Source organism: Pseudophryne corroboree, chromosome 2 (assembly GCF_028390025.1).
Source record: "Pseudophryne corroboree isolate aPseCor3 chromosome 2, aPseCor3.hap2, whole genome shotgun sequence".
In the NCBI taxonomy this organism is placed as follows: Eukaryota; Metazoa; Chordata; class Amphibia; order Anura; family Myobatrachidae; genus Pseudophryne; species Pseudophryne corroboree.
In genome coordinates, this window is record NC_086445.1 from 321,416,371 (window position 1) to 321,436,630 (window position 20,260).

The 20,260-nt window shown below is 44.4% G+C and overlaps 1 protein-coding gene across 1 annotated transcript in view; it reads right to left on the reverse strand.

Annotated features, from left to right (window-relative positions):
* Positions 1-20,260, reverse strand: part of EDNRB (endothelin receptor type B) — a 61,399-nt gene that overhangs the window by 25,667 nt on the left and 15,472 nt on the right. The window contains exons 3-5 of the mRNA XM_063957120.1: positions 19,896-20,008; positions 19,459-19,663; positions 18,200-18,349 (exon numbers count right to left, since the gene is read on the reverse strand). Of these exons, the coding sequence (XP_063813190.1) occupies positions 18,200-18,349; positions 19,459-19,663; positions 19,896-20,008 (468 nt within the window). The remainder of the gene's footprint in view (positions 1-18,199; positions 18,350-19,458; positions 19,664-19,895; positions 20,009-20,260) is intronic.

The following is a 20,260-nucleotide window of genomic DNA, read 5'->3' on the forward strand; positions in this document are numbered from 1 at the left end:
ACGCCCCTGAAACGCCGTGTTTCCGCCCAGTAACACCCATTTCCTGTCAATCACATTACGATCGCCGGAGCGAAGAAAAAGCCGTGAGTAAAAATACTTTCATCATAGTAAAGTTACTTGGCGCAGTCGCAGTGCGAACATTGCGCATGCGTACTAAGCGGATTTTCACTGCGATGCGATGAAAAATACAGAGCGAACAACTCGGAATGAGGGCCACTATACGATTCTGTCCAATCTTTCCAGTTGGAGCGACAATCCTGTAATGTATGGGAGTAAATGACAATTGAGCATTTGCTCCCAAAAGCCAGAAATGGGCAAAAATGGTCATTCTGATAAATTTGTTAAATCAAATGTTCTTTCTTGTCTTTTTTTTCTTCTTCAGGGTCCATGGTCTCCACAGGGTTAACCTTGGGGTATGCTTGGTGGAGACCAGAATCAGGCACCAAACAGCACATTTTTTAGCCTCCCAGGATGCACCGAATCCCTCTCCCCTCATGCACCGTACACAGCTCAGGCTCTTCAGTTTTGTTCTGGTTCCAGCAAGAGCTGGTCAACGATTAACAGTGGGGCTGCATGCTACAGCCCAAACTTTTATATTTTAATATTTTTACTTTTTCAACTGAGTAGGCAATACTAGGCAGTCCCTAGGATGCCAGCGCTGCTGCTCTAACACCCCCACCTGTTCTGCGATGCCATCTTCAGGTAGGGGATTTCGGCGGGACCCTTCAGCTTGACACTAGCAGAGGCAGACAGGAGACTCCCCGAACAGCAGTCCGGACTCATGGGGGACAGGTAAGATGAGTTCCCATATGCAGAACCCACGATCATGGCAGTCCTATACTGCTAGTTAAGGGAAACGGACCAGTGGTGCCGACGTGGACACAGACCATTGTGTGACCTTGGGCTTCACTAGACCACCAGGGCATATTGTACTGGCAATAAGAGATGTATTTCTAAGGCCGATGGTGGATGTCAGCAAGGGGAAGCCGCACTTCCTCAGCAGCCCCTCCCCCAGCCCAGGGTGTCATTCCACTGAGGTCTTCCCGTCCTTTGCTGCTCCTCCCACACCCTCTTTCCTCACAGAAATGCTGGTTAGCCATTACAGAAGCTCTGCAGTTCTCTGGGAACGCTGGGTTTGGTCACCCTGTATACCTCTACTTGGAGTCAGGTTATACACAGCGCTGCATCCTACTAGCTCTCATAGCTGGATGGTTGATATCAGTGCCCACTGCAGTTACATTGTATTTTCTGCATTGTATGTGACGTATATACGCTAGTTCTGCTGTCTGTACTTTTGTTTTTCTCTGTACAACAATATATTGCTTTCCCTGTTCCTTTCTTTCTTTAACAGTAACTCTAAGATACTGGTGTGTACATGGTTTACATAGCCACACATTGCAAATTATTGTATTTGTGCAGGCTCAATGTCACATACTGTCTTCAGTTACACACTGAACATTACCATATTGTGTGTGTACTCTCCTTGCAGTTATTTCTAACAAAGGCAAGGCAGATAAAGAAGCTGGAGCTCCTACTCTAATTTCATGTAGGACCTGTGCAGCAGAGGTTTCACCTCATGAATTATTGCAAGATGGTCAGTGTGCCTCTTGTTCTGTATCTCCTGGCCCATCAGCTCCCCCACTGCTAGCACTGGACCCTCCATGGGCCTAATTTTTTTAACATGCTGGCTAAGATTGCTTACCATATTGCAGCCCAGTCTGTGATTCCCTCTATGAGTCTCCCACAGCCATTACAGCCTGTTTATCAGCCCTTTCCAGCCCCACCCGGCCAGACTTCCTGGATGGACTTGTTTTATAACTCTATACCGAGTCTGTCTGCTTCATCGGCTGCATTTCAAAATATATTGTAGGGTCAGATGACAATACCTGATCCTACTGCCACCAAGCATGCTGTACCATGTTCACAGTCCAAGCCACTATCAGATTCTTAGGAATCTTCTGATGCAGCAGATCAGGCTGAATCCTCTGATGCAGAAGAAGAGATGCAGACCAAATTTAATGTAGCTGCTTTAGTTAGGGCAGTTAAATTCTCATTTCCGTTAGAAGATACTGAACCAGTATCTAAATCTAAAGACCCTCTGTGTAAATGCCAATAAGTAGTAGTGGCTGAGCTTCCACACTCTGATCATTTCTCTCATGCTATGAGTGAAGCATGGAAAATCGTGGCAGGAAATTTACTGTAACTAAACGACTGAACTCATTTTATCCGTTACCTATGGCTGATTGTACAAAATCGTAAACTCCACCTACTGTGGATGCCCATGTGACACGTTTAATTAAAAGTTCCATTCTTTCTATTCCGACAGCGTCCTCACTTAAGGACAGGTGGCGCTTGATATGCCGGCTGTAGGGTTCCCGGCGCTCAGCATACCGGCGCTGGAATCCCGACAGCCGGCATTGTGACAACTATTTTCCCTCTTGGGGTGACCACGACACCCCTGGAGGGAGAATAAATAGTGTACTGCACGTAGTGCGTCTCCGTGCCCGCAGCGAGCCCACAAGGGGCTCTTTTGCCCTCGTCCCGCTGACGGAATACCGACGGTTGGGATCCTTGTACCAGTATGCTGGGCGCCGGGATCCCAAGTGTTGGCATACCATAGTAGACCCCTTAAGGACATACCTGATAGGTAATTGCACATGTGTCTCAAATTTTTATATTCACTTACAGGTGCCACGGCCAGACCTGCTACGGCATGGGTAGCTAAGGTTATTGAAAACAGGGCTGATGCCCTTAACAACAGTTTCCCCTCAGAGGCAACCAAGGAACAACTGTCACTAATTGCTAACATCAGCGATGCTGCCTATTACATTGGAGAAAGTAGAAAAAGTGGGCGCTATTTAAAATAAAAACACTCTAAATTAATAAATTTACGTTTATAATTTTCTGGCAGCCCACAATTGGGGAATCTGGATATCCACCAAAATGTATACACAACTATAAATAAAAATATTGTGGGCGCTCTGAAAATTGATGTAATAACAGCTGCTGGTTTTGTAAACACAATGGTTTATTCATAAAGTGCTTTAATAATAAATTAAGACAATAAATTAATCACAACATGTCATAAAACAATTAAAACAAAACTATGGACATATGTCCTATGACTCAAGACCTGCAGGTCTTGAGTCATAGGACACGTGTCCATAGTTTTGTTTTAATTGTTTTATGACATGTTGTGATGAATTTATTGTCTTAATTTATTTTTAAAGCACTTTATGAATAAACCATTGTGTTTACAAAACCAGCAGCTGTTATTACATCAATTTTCAGAGCGCCCACAATATTTTTATTTATAGTTGTATTACTTTGGAGAGGCTGTTCTGGATACAGCTCTACTGTCCTCCAAAGCTTCAGCTGCTTCTGTGGCAGCACACAGCATTGTTTGGCTTCGTTCCTGGAAGGCAGACTCTGGTGCTAAGAAAGCCCTGGAAGCACTTCAAGACACAGGCAAATTTCTTTTTGGACCATAATTGGACAAGATTGTCAACAACCTGGCAACTTTTAAAACAGCTTGCCTACCATCAGCTTCCTCTGCGTGGCCTAAGACGTCATTCTTTCAGTCCTTTTGCCCTCAGGGCAAGGCCAGAGGTCAGACCTTCCCTAGACTATCTCACCAAACAAAGGCCTCTAAGCCTAAACCCAAGCAGGCCTGGGAGGCTAGACGCCCAACTATCAAACCAGAGGATAAACGATCTGCCTGATGGGACGGGCCTCCCCCTGGGGTTCCCCAGGGTCAGAATCAGAATCAGTTCCCCAGGGTGGGAGGCTGACTTCTATAATTTCACCTATGCATGGTGTCAGATCACAATAGATGCCTGTGTTCGAGAAGTGGTCTCTCATGGATATGCTCTCTCTTACTGAAGTGTCCTCCCAGACAATACTTTCCTACCCATCCACCAGCAGACCTCAACATAGCCAAGGCACTGAAGACAGTCATTCATTCATTCTTTTCTACAATTGGGTGTAATTACTCCTGTCCCCATGTCTCAACCGGGCCAGGGGTTCTATTCTTCACTCTTCAGAAACCCAATGGGTCTTATTGTCCCATCCTTAATCTAAAGTTACTGAACAGATACCTCCAAGTGCCCAGGTTTTGAATGAAAACTCTTCATTCCATTATTCTGACTATGCGGCTTGGGGATTTTATGGTCTTCCTGGATATACAACAATATCTCTGATTTGCTGTCCTCTTTCAGCATTTCCAGTTGCAGGCTCTACCCTTCGGGCTTTCCACAGCTCCCAGGGTGTTCACTAAACTCATGGCAGTGATGGCTGCTCATCTTCGACGACAGGGAATATGTATATTCCCTTACCTGGATGACATCTTCCTTCTTCTAGCACATTCTCCAGAGGTCCTCCATCATCATCTCCAGGTGACAGTGTAATTTCTACAGAGTCACGGCTGGCTGAACAACTGGGCTCTCTTATCCCATCTCAGAGAATGCTCCATCTTGGAGGTCTGCTGGATGTTCATGTACAATGCATCTTTCTTCCTCCAGACAAGATTGCAGCACTACAATTGCGCATATGCAACCTACACAGTCACGGGGTTTCTATTCACTCAGCAATCCAGACCCTGGGCTCCATGGTATCCTGCTTTGACATGGTGGAATACGGCCAATTCCACTCCAGGACTCTCCAATGCCTAATACTCACCAGGGGGAGTGGACAAACCCAGCATATTAACTCTCAGACAATGGTTCTGCCTCAGGAAGTCCACACATCCCTCTCCTGGTGACTAAACACTCCCAACCTGGACAAGGGTTGCTCATTTGGAATTCCACCCTGGATTCTTCTCACCACGGATGCCAGCCTCCACGGTTCGGGAGCTGTCACAGGTAGTCTCTCCTTTAGGGGAGGCTGGTCCTCGACAGAGATTCCAATAAATGTCCTGGAACTTCTAGAAGTTTACAGGGACCTTCTTTACGGTTCTCCCGTGCAAGTACAGTCAGACAACACCACAACAGTAGCTTATATCAATTGGCAAGGGGGCACTCACAGTGTTCCAATGATGCAGGAAGTAGCATGGATTCTTGCCTTGGCAGAAACCCATCTTCTGGCTATCTCCGCGATATTCATCCCGGGGTGTCCTCAACTGGGAAGCAGCCTTCCTCAGTCAACAGGATGTGTATGCCAGCAAGTGGTCTCTACACCCAGATGTCTTTCAGCTTCTGGTGAACAAATGGGTCTTCCAGATGTGGACCTCATGTCCTCAAGACACAACCACAAGGTACCCGTGTACGGGGCCAGAACACGAGATCCAGACACAACCTTTGTGGATGCACTAACAGTCTCATGGATCTTTCGTCTGACTTACAGTATCTCTTACCTCCAGTATCTCTTCTTCCCGGAGTACTACGCAAATTCAAAGAGGAAGGTGGCACGATCATTTTAGTGGCTCTGGCATGGCCCAGGTATCATTGGTTCACATATCTTTAGTGTCTCTCCATAGACGAGATCTCCTCGCTTCCTCTTCGACCTTTTATCACAAGGTCCCTGGTTACACCCAGACCTAGCTCGCTTGTCTTGGATGACATGGCTCTTGAGTCATCCATCCTAAAGGATAAAGGGTTTTCCAGTGCGGTTATTTAAACCATGCTTCATGCTCAGAAACCAACATCAGCTCGAATTTATTACCGTGTCTTGAACTCTTGCTTTCAGTGATGTGCTAATCACCACTATGATCCTCTGGTTTTTTGGATTCCTAGACTTCTAGCATTTCTACAATTGGGCATTACTGTTGGACTTTGACTTGCTTCTTTTAAAGTTCAGGTCTCTGCTCTGTCTGTCTGGTTTAAGAAAAGACTTGCTCCCTTTCCTGATGTCCGTACCTTCCCGCAGGGGGAATTCCGGATTTATCCTCCCTTTGTTCCTCCAGTGGCTCCTTGGGATTTGTCCTTGGTTCTTTTGCCTTGCAACAACCTCCCATTGAACCACTGGATTCTGTTGACCTTAAATGGTTGACCGCAAAGACTCTCTTCCTCTTGGCCATTGCTTCATCCCAACGAGTTTCTAACTTGGGGGCAATCACCTGTAACCAGCTCTTTTTTGATATTTCAACATGACAGGGCTGTCTTCGGACTAAGCAGGGATACCTACCTAAGGTGGTCTCCAAGTTCCATATCAACGAGTCAATTGCGGTACTGGCCTTCCAAGAACCTGGCCTTTCAAAAGAGGAATTTTCTTTGGACGTGGTTTGTGCTCTAAAAATCTTTGTGGCTCGTACTAGTTCCATTAGGAAAACAGATTCTTTATTCATTCTCTATGGATTCCACAAATGAGGCTGGCCAGCCAATAAACAAACATTGGCACGTTGGCTCTGCATGACCATCTCACAGGATTAAATGCATCCTGAACTTCCGATTCCAAGTACAGTCTCTGCTCACTCTACTTGCTCTGTGGGTCCTTCATGGGCAGCCTGCCGTAGCACGTCTGCTGAACAACTATGCAGAGCCACTATGTGATCTTCTGCCCACATGTTTCTTAGGTTCTATGCCTTTGATATGTTTGCCTCTCAGGATGCAGCCTTTGGCCGCAATGTCCTCCTTTCAGCTTAGGAGCAGTCCATCCCTATTACAACTGCTTTGGGACAAATCTGTGGAGACCATGGACCCTGAAGAAGAAAATAAGAGTTATGGTAAAACTTACCTTAATTAACTCTTTTTCTTTGAGGTCCATGGGATCCACATGGCACCCACCCTGATGCACCTAGCTTCAATTGGTTACTCTTCTTGGTCACCAGTTCCCTTCTCCTACAAGTGAAAGTGTGTTTCCTGTGTGTACCCTTCTTCCTTCTCTCTTCTCCAGTTCCTGCTTTGGGCTTGTTAACTAAAACTGAAGAGCCTGAGCTGTGGGCTGGGTATGAGGGGAGTGGGACCAAGTGCATCCTGGGAGGCTCAAAAGCTTTGCTGTTCGGGGACTGATCCTGGTCACCAACAAGCATACTCTAATGTTAACCCTGTGGATCCCATGGACCTCAAAGAAAAAGAGTTAACGAGGGTTCGTTTTACCATAACTCTTATTTTTCTAGTGTTTGGGAACAAATTGTCAATTGTCATTTGCTCCCATAGGTTTTCGCTCCAACTGGAAAAATGTCACAAATAATCTTATAGTGCAAATCCAGCTTTGAGGGAGATGCATTAAACCTTCCAGAGAAATAAAAGTGGAGAAGTTGCCAATTTCAGCTTCTACCTACAGTATCTTTTATCTAGCACAGTCTATAAAACGACATACAAAAGCTGATAGGTTGCTATGGGCAACTTCTCTATTTTATCTCTCTCAAGGGTTTGATTCATCTCCCCTTAGTTTATGGGTCCACCATCACAAAATGAACAAGTGTGGCTATTCAAAGGAAGCCAGGAGAAAGCCCTTCCTAATCCCTCAGTAAATCATTACATCACTGCTTATGTGTGCACACTGAGGGGCAGATGTATTAAGCCTTGGAGAGCGATAACATACCAACCAATCATCTCCTAACTGTCATTTTTAAAACACAGCCAGTAACATGGCAGTTAGAATCTGATTGGCTGGTACTTTATCTTCATCCACTTTAGGGTCTAGTCATGAAGCAGTGAAAAGTGTGGCGAAGTGAGCCAGTGGAGAATTTGTCCATGGCAACCAATCAGCTGCTACTTATAATTTTATAGAATGCACTTTATAAATGTTACCTCAACACTGACTGGTTGCCATGGGCAACTTCTCCACTGGCTCACTTCTCTAATCTTTTCATTGCTTCACAAATAGACCCCTTTATTTCTCTCCATGGCTAAGTACATCTGTCACTGGGTCTGAATAAAACACAAGACTTCTGGAACAATGTCTCTGGACAGACAAAACCAAGGAGCCATAATTAGATAACCCTAACAAGATCCCCATACCAACTATCAAACACAGCAGTGAATGGATGGTGAATTGATGCAGTTGTTGTACAGCCACAGGCTCTGTCCATCTAACAATACAGTAACCGTGTTTACTATAAACTCCTCTTTATTCCAGAGTATTGTAGAGGGAAATATAAATCCAAAAAATCAAGGTTTAATGTCAATTCCAAAACAATGGTGTGATCCTTTTGATCCTGCTGACAACATTCAGTGGGATGGAGTAGAGGATAAATGCACTCTTGTTCATTCAGCAACCAGCAGTGGAACAGATACAGGCGTGATACAGAAGATAGACATTATAAAGGTTGACAGCATTAGGTCGACATACATTTTTTTTAATATTATTATGTTATTATCATCCCTACCTGAACCTCTGGCACCCTCTCTTCATTTGATCCGACAAGTGAAGATGAAGTGTCAACACTCTTTTCATCTTCCCACTCCACTACCTCTCCTCTTGATCCTATACCCTCACAAGTCAGTAAAACTGTGTCTCCTGTGCTTATCCCAACCTTAACTAATATCTGTAATCTCTCTCTCTACTGGTATCTTTCCTTATCTGTTTAAGCATGCAGTGATTACTCCCATTCTAAAAAAAAACCACGACTCTGACCCAAACACACTCTCTAACTACTGTCCCATTTCTCAGCTACCATGTCCCTCCAAGCCACTTGAGAGACTTGCCTACACTCGCCTTACACACTTTCTTAACTCCCACAACTTATTGGACCCACTTCAGTCAGGCTTTTGTACCCAACACTCCACAGAGACGGCACTGACCAAAGTAGTGAAAGATCTGGTCACTGCTAGATTGAAAGGCCATTACACACTTCTTATTCTTCTAGATCTCTCTGCTGCTTTTGACACTGTAGACCACTCTCTTTTCATACAAACACTACAATCCCTAGGTCTTCAGGACACAGCCCTTACTTGGTTCTCATCCTACCTATTTTATTGCTCTTTCAGTGTTCACTTCTCTGATTCTACCTCTTCTTCTCTACCTCTATCAGTTGGAGTACCGCAAGGCTCAGTCTTGGGTCCTCTGCTGTTCTCAATTTATACCGCATCTCTTGGTGAACTAATCAGCTACTTCGGATTTCAGTATCATTTGTACGCTGATGATACTCAAATCTACCTATCCTACCCAGATTCATCACCATCTGCATTGGTTCGTGTCACTGAATGCCTGTCTGCCATTTCATCTTGAATGTCATCTCGCCACCTCAAACTCAACATTTCCAAAACAAAATTAATTATTTTCCCACCAGCCAAGAGAAGTTACCAACCTGATATCTCCATAACTGTTGACAATGCGACTATCGACCCTACCCAACAAGCTCGCTGCCTAGGCATCATCCTTAACTCTGAGCTGTATTCCACACATTCAATCTGTCTCTAAATCATGTTACATGCACCTAAAAAACATATCCAAAATACGTCCTTATCTTACGCAAGACACTGCAAAAACTCTAATCCATGCACCCATCATCTCCCGCATTGATTATTGTAATAGTCTCCTTACTGGTCTTCCCAAACATAGGCTCTCACCACTACAATCCATTTTAAATGCAGCTGCAAGGCTAATCTTCCTCGCTAGACGTTCTTCGTCTGCTGATCTGCTCTGTCAGTCCCTCCATTGGTTACCGGTATTTTACTGTGTTAAATATAAAATACTTTTACTTACATACAAGGCTGTTACCCAAACTGCACCATCATACATCTCTTCACTCATCTCAAAATATCTCCCTACCAGACCTCTCAGCTCTGCACAAGATCTGTGTCTCTCATCCACATGTATTACTAGTTCCCACTCAAAATTACAGGACTATGGGGGTCATTCCGAGTTGATCGCTAACTGCCGTTGTTCGCAGCGATCAGGCTAAAAATTGGCATTTCTGCGCATGCATATGCTCCGCAATGCACACGCGCAACGTACGGGTACAAAGGCATTTGGTGTTTTGCACAGGTTCTAGCAAAGTTTTCAGTCACACTGTCGGCCGCAAGAAGATTGACAGGAAGGGGGCATTTCTGGGTGTCAACTGACCGTTTTCAGGGAGTGTTTGCAAAAATGCAGGCGTGTCTGAAAAAATGCAGGCGTGGCTGGGTGTTCGCTGGGCAGGTGTATGACATCAAATCCGGACACGAATAGGCTGAAGTGATCGCAAGTGCTGAGTAGGTTCAGAGCTACTCTGAAACTGCACAAACCGTTTTTGCAGAGCAAAGCTGCACATGCGTTTGCACTTCTGCTAAGCTAAAATACACTCCCAAGTGGGCAGCGGCATAGTGTTTGCACGGCTGCTAAAACTAGCTAGCGAGCGATCAACTCGGAATGACCCCCTTTATCCGCGCTTCACCCACTCTGTGGAATGCCCTCTCACGCACAATTAGACTCACCTCTAGTCTCCAAACCTTTAAAGGTTCCCTGAAAACTCACATCTTCAGACAAGCCTATCAAATTCCAGACCCACCCACATAACCTTCAGTGTTGCACCTATCCAATTACATCCTCTCTGTACAGTCCACATAACCTCACATATTTTGCCTTCCAGCATTGCTGGGTGATCATATCATACAATCCATTAAGAACCTAGCAATCTGGTGGACCATTACGCAATAGGTAGCATCTCTCTTTGTGTATCAATGCCCATTTCCCTATAGATTGTAAGCTTGCAAGCAGGGTCTTCCTACCTCTGTCTGTCTGTTTTTGCCCAGTTTTGGTCTATAACTGTTGTTCTAATTGTAAAGCGCAACGGAATATGCTGCGCTATACAAGAAACTGCTAATAAATAAATAATAATAATAATTATGTATTTTTAAACATATTTCACCCAAATTTGGGAAATGCATCCTATTGCAGGCTCGCTTCACTCGACACGCTTCGGGATTGGTGGTTACTAAAGGTAATGGTTTGTGATATGGATAGTAAATGCAGCAAAAGTTGTGAAAACATGAAAAAAACCCTAAAAAAAGTGCCCTCATGTCGACCGTTTGACCATGTTGACCTTTTAACTGTTTACCCTATGGTGTCGACCTATTGACTGTCGACCTTGTAACTGTCTATCAATCACCTCCCACAGATACAGGGGGAGATGTACTAAGCTTTGGATAGTGATAAAGTGGAGAGAGATAAAGTACCAGCCAATCAGCTCCTAACTGCCATGTTACAGGCTGTTTTTGAAAACTACAGGTGCTCGTTGGTTGGTACTTTATCTCTCTCCAAGGCTTAATACGTACTGTATACCCAACAGACTTTACTGTAGGTTCTGCTACATAAGCTATCTGCTGTGGACTATTGGAACTCATTGTACTGTGAAATGCATTCTTCATTCACACATCTACAGTATGTCTGCATGCACAAAGAGCTGGCCCACTTGTATAGTGTACAATGGTGAAATGCATGACAGTCACTTTCTAACTTTCTAAAACAAACTGCTGTACCAAAATAATAAAATGCTTAGAGATATTACTCCTACACTGGTAGTTTTCCTAACAGGATGAAACAATTTACACGGAAACTTTCTATTGGTGATATATATACCTGTACACACATATAACTATATAGATAAATCTGTTACAGTAGTTTCCCATTATTTTGTCTACTTAACTTGATGAGTGAAGACGAGACATTGTGTCTTTGATAGATAAGTGATTGTTTTATTACCAGGATTTATAGTACTGAAAACTACTGCTGCTTTCTGATGTTTGATAAGAAACAGGTGCTAACCTGATAATAGCAGGAAATACTCAGTAAAATAAATCAGATAGGGCTTGATGTGGGATGGTGCCATAAGGATCAGTTTTTAATCATTAACTAAACATCAACTGATGGGATTTCCTATGAAGTAATGATGACACATTACAAGAATTACAGTCTATAAGAAACTGTCTTTCCTACTCATGAAAGTGTTTTTTTATTTAGATATTTGCAGTATATGTACAGGTAAAAATATTGGCATTCACTCAGCTTGGTATGACAGAGAGACACTTATTAACATTATTTTCAAAGTAAATATATATATATATATATATATACATAATAGGTCCATGTCATACAGAATTGGAAACTATACAACAATTACTAGAGATCCCCTTTTACGTTTGGAATCATACTTATTTTTTTTTGTAAAACTGTTTTTATTTTCTCATTTTTATAATATAACATTTTACATACAGTGGTGAGTCAAAATGAAAAAAGATAGGAATGGCCAAGATACATACATACATTTCAGCATTAACAGTACTGCGAGTGTCTTGTGCCTTGCAACTCGTACCACTTAATTTCGCATATCCTATACTTATACACTGTAAACTGTCATCACCCACTTATAAACATCATAAAATAATAAGGGAGAACACAAGAAGGGAAAAGGGAAGGGGGGGGGGGGGGGAGACAAGACAAGACAGTTCACTCCTTAGTCGCGTGGCATACATACATACATTACCCCATTCCATGTGCCCACCAACCTCAATATAGCAAAGTATTAACTCATATCAATTAGCATCTACATGTTTGTGAAGAACCCAGAAGGTATTTTCAAAGAGCTTTTCAATGTGGCCCTGTGTATCAATGTCTAGACTGTCAATGTAAGGCTCCCATTTCGAGTAAAAGCGAGCGACTCCCCTCTCAATGTCTGGCAAGGTGGCTTGGCGCTTGAAATAGAGAACCCGTAAAAGAACATTTTTTAATTCCCCCAAAGAGGGAGATGACTTCTTCGTCCAATGGTTCAAAATAACCTTATTAGCCACCGTGAGGATGACCGTGAGAATGGGCGTAACTCGCTTCCTATCCGGGCCAAGAGGCCAACCCTCACAACAGTTGCATAAACAAGCTATGGGGTCTCTGGCGACCCTCAATGAGAGAGTTCTATTAATAAATACAATAACTTTGTTCCAAAACGTGGCAATCTTCCTACATGTCCAAAAACAATGAAAAAAGGAGGCCCTTGACATGTGGCATTTTAAACATTCACTATTCCCATCCGGGATCATATGCACTCTTTGGGCCGGGGCTATGTAAGCCCTGTGTAATAACTTAAAGTACACTTCCTGAAGCTGAGCCGAGTGTAGATATTTAAATGTATACTGACAGGATTTCAGTAGAATTGGTTGCGCCGGGAAGTCCGGTACATCCCCCTCCCAATTAGAAACCGTACGTTTCCATAGCTTTTCCGTCTGTATCACCCGTAAATGGTCATAATAATAAGATAAACGATAAGCCGAGGCATTCGTGAGAGTGAGGAGAGTGGCTATCGGATCCTGTTTGTCTGGCGAGGTCATAGGGACAGCCATAGTAATGACAAAATGTCGGGCTTGCAGGTACATATAAAAATTTGAGTTTGCTATACCATATTTGGACTTTAATACCTCAAAGGAGAGCATATGCCTTCCCCCAGGGTCAAATACGTCTCTAATAGACGAAATTCCCCGCTCCGCCACTGCTTAAAGTTAGCATTTTCCAGCCCAGGACTGAAGCAGGGATTCCCCCAGAAAGTTGTGTAACGGGAGGAGGCCGGGTTTCTATGTAATTTTGAATTGGAATAGTGCCAGGCTCCATGAGTATCTGAAAGGATAATATTCGCCTTGAGTGATGCCGGCAGCTTGTTCCTTGGGGTGTGAAGGAGGGCGCTGGGAGAGAAGGGGGCAAACAGTTCCTCCTCCAATGTATAATTGGTAAAACAAGAACGCTGCCATAACCAGTCTGTGACATAGCGGAACATCACCGCTCTACTAAACGCTTCCAAGTCTGGAATCCCCAGCCCCCCCTCCGCCCTTGGCATCTGAAGTTTAGCATAAGAAATCCTTGGTTTCCTCCTCCCCCCCATAAGAATTTAGAGAACATGGAATTTACAGACCTACAGTCTTTTTTGTAAGGCGTTATGGCAGCATCTGCAAAATATATGAGAGTTTCGGGAACACTACACTTTTAAGGACCGTGGCCCTTCCCAGCAAGGACAAGGGCAAATTAACCCACCCATCTAGGAGAACCCGGACAGCCATCAGGACCGGGGCAACGTTAACTGTATACAACATTTCCAGTGATGTGGGTATCATTATCCCCAAATACTTAAGAGCCCTCTGGGTCCTAGGGAACTGGTACAATATCGGGTGCCTATTAAAGAAGGACGCATCTCCCGATAGAGGTATGAGTTCCGATTTGGAAAGATTAACCTTGTAACCCGCAAAGGATCCAAAGCTATCAATGATGGAGACTATAGGTCCTATCGACCTGCTGGGGTCAGCGATAAATAGCAACATATCGTCAGCAAACAACACTATCTTAACCTCCAGCCTGCCCACCAAAATGCCTCTAAAGGAAGACGCGCCACGGAGGGATATCGCCAGTGGCTCCAGGGCCAGGGCGAATAGTAGAGGGGATAGAGGACAGCCCTGACGGGTGCCTCTCTGGATGTAGAAGGGGGAAGAAATATAGCCATTGCCTAATACTTGCGTGGCCGGGTCTGTGTATAGGCGGACCAACATTGGGGCCCCGAACCTATGTAGGGTATCAAATAAATGGTCCCAAGTCACCATATCAAATGCCTTTTCGGCGTCAAGTGATAAAATTACATTGGTGCCCGTATCTGAGGAAGACTGTAACCTCTGCATTACTGTTAAGACTTTTCTTATATTAACCACCGCCTGGTGGCCCCAAATGTATCCCGACTGATCTGGGTGGACAATGGAGGGCAATACAAGTTTTAACCTGTCAGCCAATATCTTGGTAAATAGCTTATAGTCCGTATTAAGCAGGGAAATAGGCCTATAAGATTCCGGGAGTTCCGGATCCCTGCCAGGCTTCGGCAACACCCTGAGGAACGCTGAGTTAAAGAAACCTGGCAGGGCCCAACCGGAGAGTAATTCATGAAAAGATACCTGCAATGTGTCCCGGATATGGGGCATTAGGATTTTATAGTAATCATTGGAGAGGCCGTCCGGTCCCGGTGCCTTTCCAGTCTTCAGTGCCTTAATCACCCTCTCCACCTCCTTCCCCGAGATGGGTGTCAGTACCTCCGATATTTTGGCATTAGACCTGACCCTAGTACCATCACTAGTGCGGAGGGATTTTATTACTGAGGAAGAATGGCGCCCTTTCAATAAGAAGGACATTAATTTCCCCGGTTTATTACCATATCTGTGAAAAGAAGCAGACCTATAGAAAGTGTGCTTGGCTTCTAAGTGATTCAGAATATTATCAAAAACGGCCTTTTTGTTATTATAATCAGCCCTATTAGTTGGAGTAGGTGAATGCTTAAACCTCTGAAAGGAAGTCGTTAAGTTTGCCTGGGCTTCCAAGTATGAGCCGTCTAATTACCTATCCCTGTGTGCGCAGTACTACATAATTACCCCTCTCATGACGGGTTTAGATGCCTGCCAGAATGTCAGAGGCTTCTCAGACTCATAACTTGCGTTATTACATTTATAATCTAGCCACGCCGCCTCCAACATGTTATGAAATTTCAATGAATTAGCTAGATGTGTCGGGAACCGCCACTGCCGCACCGGACCCTTATTCACCTGCACCGCCAGCTTAATCCAACATAAGGCATGATCCGAGATACTTATAGCTTCGATCCCAGCATCCATAACCTTAGGGAACATATGTTCTGACAACAGCAAGTAATCAATGCGGGAGAGCGTACCATATGCAGCTGACAGGCAAGTATAATCACGTTCTAGCGGATAGCACGCCATCCACACATCCACCACCCGCAGCCGGCGGGTTATATAGTTAACCCCCACTTTAGGGTCACTAAGCCCTCGACTGGAAGCCACATTCCTATCCATAACATGAGACGAAACCACATTGAAATCCCCCCCTAACACAATGTTGGAATCTATATGACCATACAGTTTGTTCAGCATTTCTAGAAAAAACCCTTTGGGGCGATTATTCGGAGCATATATGTTACATAGCAATAGGCGTGTGCAGTCTACTGTGACGTCTGCAATAATATACCGACCCTGCGGGTCCACCTTTACAGAATGAACAGTATAAGAAAGAGACTGTCTAATCAATATGGCTACCCCCCGTGCCTTAGAGGAGTATGGGGCCGAGGCCAACACTGACCACCGAAGTGTGTTAAGTTTGGCCATCTCTAGAGGAAGGAGATGCGTTTCCTGCAGGAAAGCTATATCCATACGGAGCAAGTTCATATACATAAGAATTTTTTTCCTCTTAGCCGGGGAGTTAATACCCCCCACGTTCCATGTGCTAATCGTTAAAGATGACATGCAGCCAATCTAAATAGACCCAGTGAAGTAATGACGAGCACATAAATGCAATGGCGATCCAGCTACCGCTGCTCCACCCACCACCTACTTGAGCAAACATACAGGGGGGACTAGACAAGACACAGAGAGGGACAGGAGGCTGCAACTCGCCTCCATCATCCAAGAAATAAGGACTTCCCGCCATTTAGAAATCCGTAATGTTAACTTCAAACATGGCGTGCTTACCCCTAGCACACCCTGGTCAATAGCTACCTTCAATGAAAAAATGAAACTCCCAGTTTCCCCCCAGCCCAACTGAGCAAACTAAACTGAGATTAAGGAAAAGAGGGTGTTTAGTATTTGTAAACTGGATGAGTATCACTTAAGCAATTTTTTCCCCGCATATTGATACCATACAAATAGCAGGCATGCAAGCAGTCCCATCCAGAACCTCCAGGCCTTTCATCAAGTAACGCGTGAATCTCTCAGCACAGGGCCTATGATGCGGAACGTGGAGAAGCAGGAGAGGATGAGTGTCCCGACTTTCTTCCTTCAGACAGGTAGCCAGCTGCGTCAGCCGCATTAGAAAAGTCACAAAATGATTCCCCTTCAAAGAGCCGTAATCGTGCAGGGTACAGCAGTGCAAATTTCTTGCCCTCCTGGACCGGGCGGGAACAAATCTGGGAGAAATCCTTGCGGGCTCGGGAGACTTCTGCGGAGTAATCCTGAAAGAGACGAATGTCCCTACCATCCCATGCCAGAGCTCTGTGTCTCCTGGAAGCAGACCAAATAGCTTCGTTATGCAGAAAGTTTAAACAACGAAAAATTACCACGCGTGGCCTCGCGTTCTGACCCGTCCTGGGCGGTCCGAGACGATGGGCCCTCTCCACTACCATGTCTGCACATGTATCCTTAATGTCCAGCAACTCTGGAAGAGACTTCTGTAGAATACGGTATAGGTCTGGCCCTTTAAGAGATTCTGCTAGGCCCATGAGCCTGAGGTTATCCTCCTCGATCTGTTCTCCAGGTCGTCTAATTTATTCATAACTTGGTAATAAGATTTCTGCATAGTGTCAGCGTTCGTTTTCAATTCTGCTACATCTTGGAACACTTCCCCCAATCTCTACTCCGTGACTAATACCCTCTGGGACAGCTGTTTCATCTGAGACTTAATGTCCTGTGCCACCTGCGTTAACTTAGCAGCGTGTGTGTCCATGAAGGGCCCCATCATTACCTTGATAGCTTTCACGACATCCTCATATGAGACTGGGGCTGCAGGGTCGGGAGAGGCAGGCCGAGACCCATCATCCAGCTGCGGACCATCCTGTGTGTCCGGTGCGGCGGCCATAATGGATTCTGCCCGGCGCCGCTCAGAGCGGGATCTTTGCTGCTTTGCCGGCATGGAAGAGGTGAAAAACTTCTCCATATGGTGGAGGAGACCTTCCCCTCACTGAGGCTGCGGGAACCGCCGGGTTTGTGTCCGCGATTGCGGCTCTGCTTGCTGTGCTGGCTGGGGTAGCAACGGAGCTCTCACGCCAGGCTCCCGATCACATGGGAGCCGGAACCGGAAGTCTGGATCATACTTATTTAGATAGATAGACATACGGTCGGCGACACGCCTCCCGAGATAAAAATATTGGCATTCACTCAGCTTGGTATGACAGGGTGAGACACTTATTAGCATTATTAAAGATATATAATTTTTCCATATCATATAGAATTGGCAACAATACAACAACTAATAGAGATCCCCTTCTACATGTGGAATTATATATATATATATATACACATACAACATATATATATATATATATATATATATATATATATATACCCAGTCGGCGGCACTCATGGCTCCCATAGAAAAAGATAAACCACATAGCAGTTGTGTCAACGTTTCAATGTTATTTAAACATTTTCGTCAGGACAATAACATTGAAACGTTGACACAACTGCTATGTGGTTTATCTTTTCCTATGGGAGCCCTGAGTGCCACCGACTGGGTATCTGCAAATTTTGTTGGTTACTATTGGAAAGCACCAGCTGATATCACAGATTAATAATGGAAGGAGTGGAGTAAACTTTACCTGTTTTAAGTGGTCATTTAGAGCGATCCCCATTCCACTTTTCTTCTGTAACAACTGACATGTCATCAGAGTATAAAATATTGCAGTAACAAGCAAAGGAAGGCAGAAATAGAAGCTGAAGAGCCACAGGTCCTTATAGGTCTGGTAAAACTAAAATAAGAATGAGTAAATCAGTGACCTGAAATTCCCAAATAAAGCACAATTGTTCCAGCAAGTCTTATACTGGGTACACATATATTCGATTCTTGGTTAATCTGGTTAAATGCTCCTGATTAGCCAAGCCGTCTCTAACTAGCCGTGACTCCCAGTGAGGTGGCAGCAACTACAGTGAAGTAAGCGGCTTCTCTGTGGAGATCGGAGATCAGCTCTACAGCACATAAGATGCAACCTCCAGATCCCGACCATTGCTGTAGTCAATGGCGTAACTACAACTTTTCCACCCCAGCCCCCTCCTTCCATGGTACCTGTTCATTGTCAGGAGTTATGCTCGTTAGTGGATCTTCTCGGCCGCCGCCGGACTGTGGTCCTGGCAGGAAGATGGGGGGGGGGGGGTGCTGTTTGCTCCTGCCTCCTTCATACTATTGAATATATCCCTCCTAAAATCTTGGTGTTGTGGCCCAGGACAGTTGTCCCCACAGTACATCCAGCGCCCACAAGCCATCCAGTGCCTACACTGGCAGGAGCGTTATAAGCCATTTATAGGCTAATTCATTGTCACAGCATACATACCTATAAAATCGTTGACCATTCCCTGGTATTGGAAGACGGGGCTAACGATTGTATAGGTGTGTATCCATCTTTATTGTGTAGATATATACAATCAGGGCCGGACTGCTCATCAGCCGATGGGCTGGTGGGCCAGTCCTGTCACACAGAGAGTCGGGAGGGCTGCGCTCTCTGGTCTGGCTGCACCTGCCTTCCCACCTGTCTCCATTGAAACGGAGGCGTGCCGCCAGTCCATGCCCCTTGACTCGTGGCACACCCCCATGTGCGTGTTGCTCGCCCCCGCCCATCTCCATGGAAATAGGGGGTGCACTGACTCGCAGTATCCCCCCCCCCCCCTCTTGTGTGCCGATTTCAGCCACCAGTCCATCCCTGTATACAATCATCTAATTACTGTATATTAGCTGGATAAGGTGACTTTTTATGTAATGTTAGCCTTTATAACCAGATCACTATATTATAAATAATGACATTGGTATTTAGCACAATGAGTAAATTTACATACAAAATTTTAGTATTGGTAAAATGCAGCTTACCTGCATGAAAGATGTTATTTGTATTGGGTGAAGTATACAAGTCTCCAGCTTATGTCCATTGAACTCAAGGTGATAAATCCTAAATCCTATGGCCTCGGGGACGGCTATCACGATTGATACAACCCAGATTAAAGTGACTTCCAATATACTCCATGTAGAAATTCCATTCCCACCAACACGAGTTCGGGATGTGACAGCTCTGTACCTATATGAACAAAACATAGTGTCTGTAAACTAAGTTAACATCATCTTCGCATTCATTTCAATGACATTTGTTTTGTCAGTTTACAAAAATACAAGTAAAATGACTTATACAGTTTTGTGCATGCTAAAAAAAAAAATACTTGAACTCATCCCTTTTAGATGCCAGATGTAGATAATATTTGGCAGCTCAGCAAGCTTCATATGTTTTAACATGCAATGAAAAAAAACATTACCTGTCAATACTAAGGGCACACAGACTCAGAACGGTGATCCCCACTGAAGATTTTTGCAAGAATGGAACCAATTTGCAAATTACAACTCCAAAGGGCCATGTCTGGGTTAGAAGCTTAAATTGACAAAAAGAGAAAATACATGTTACATTTCCAGCTATTTCTTGACCATTTAATCTGCATTAGTTTTGTAACTTTGCGCTAATTAGGTTCAGAGTTGTATGCAAGTTTGTTTTGAAATGGGACTTCTGATTACTATGGGGCAGGTGTATTAAGCCTGGAGAAGGCATAAAGGAGTGATAAAGCAGTGATAAGTGCAAGGTGATAATACAGCAGCCAATCAGTACATAACTGTCAATTTACATATT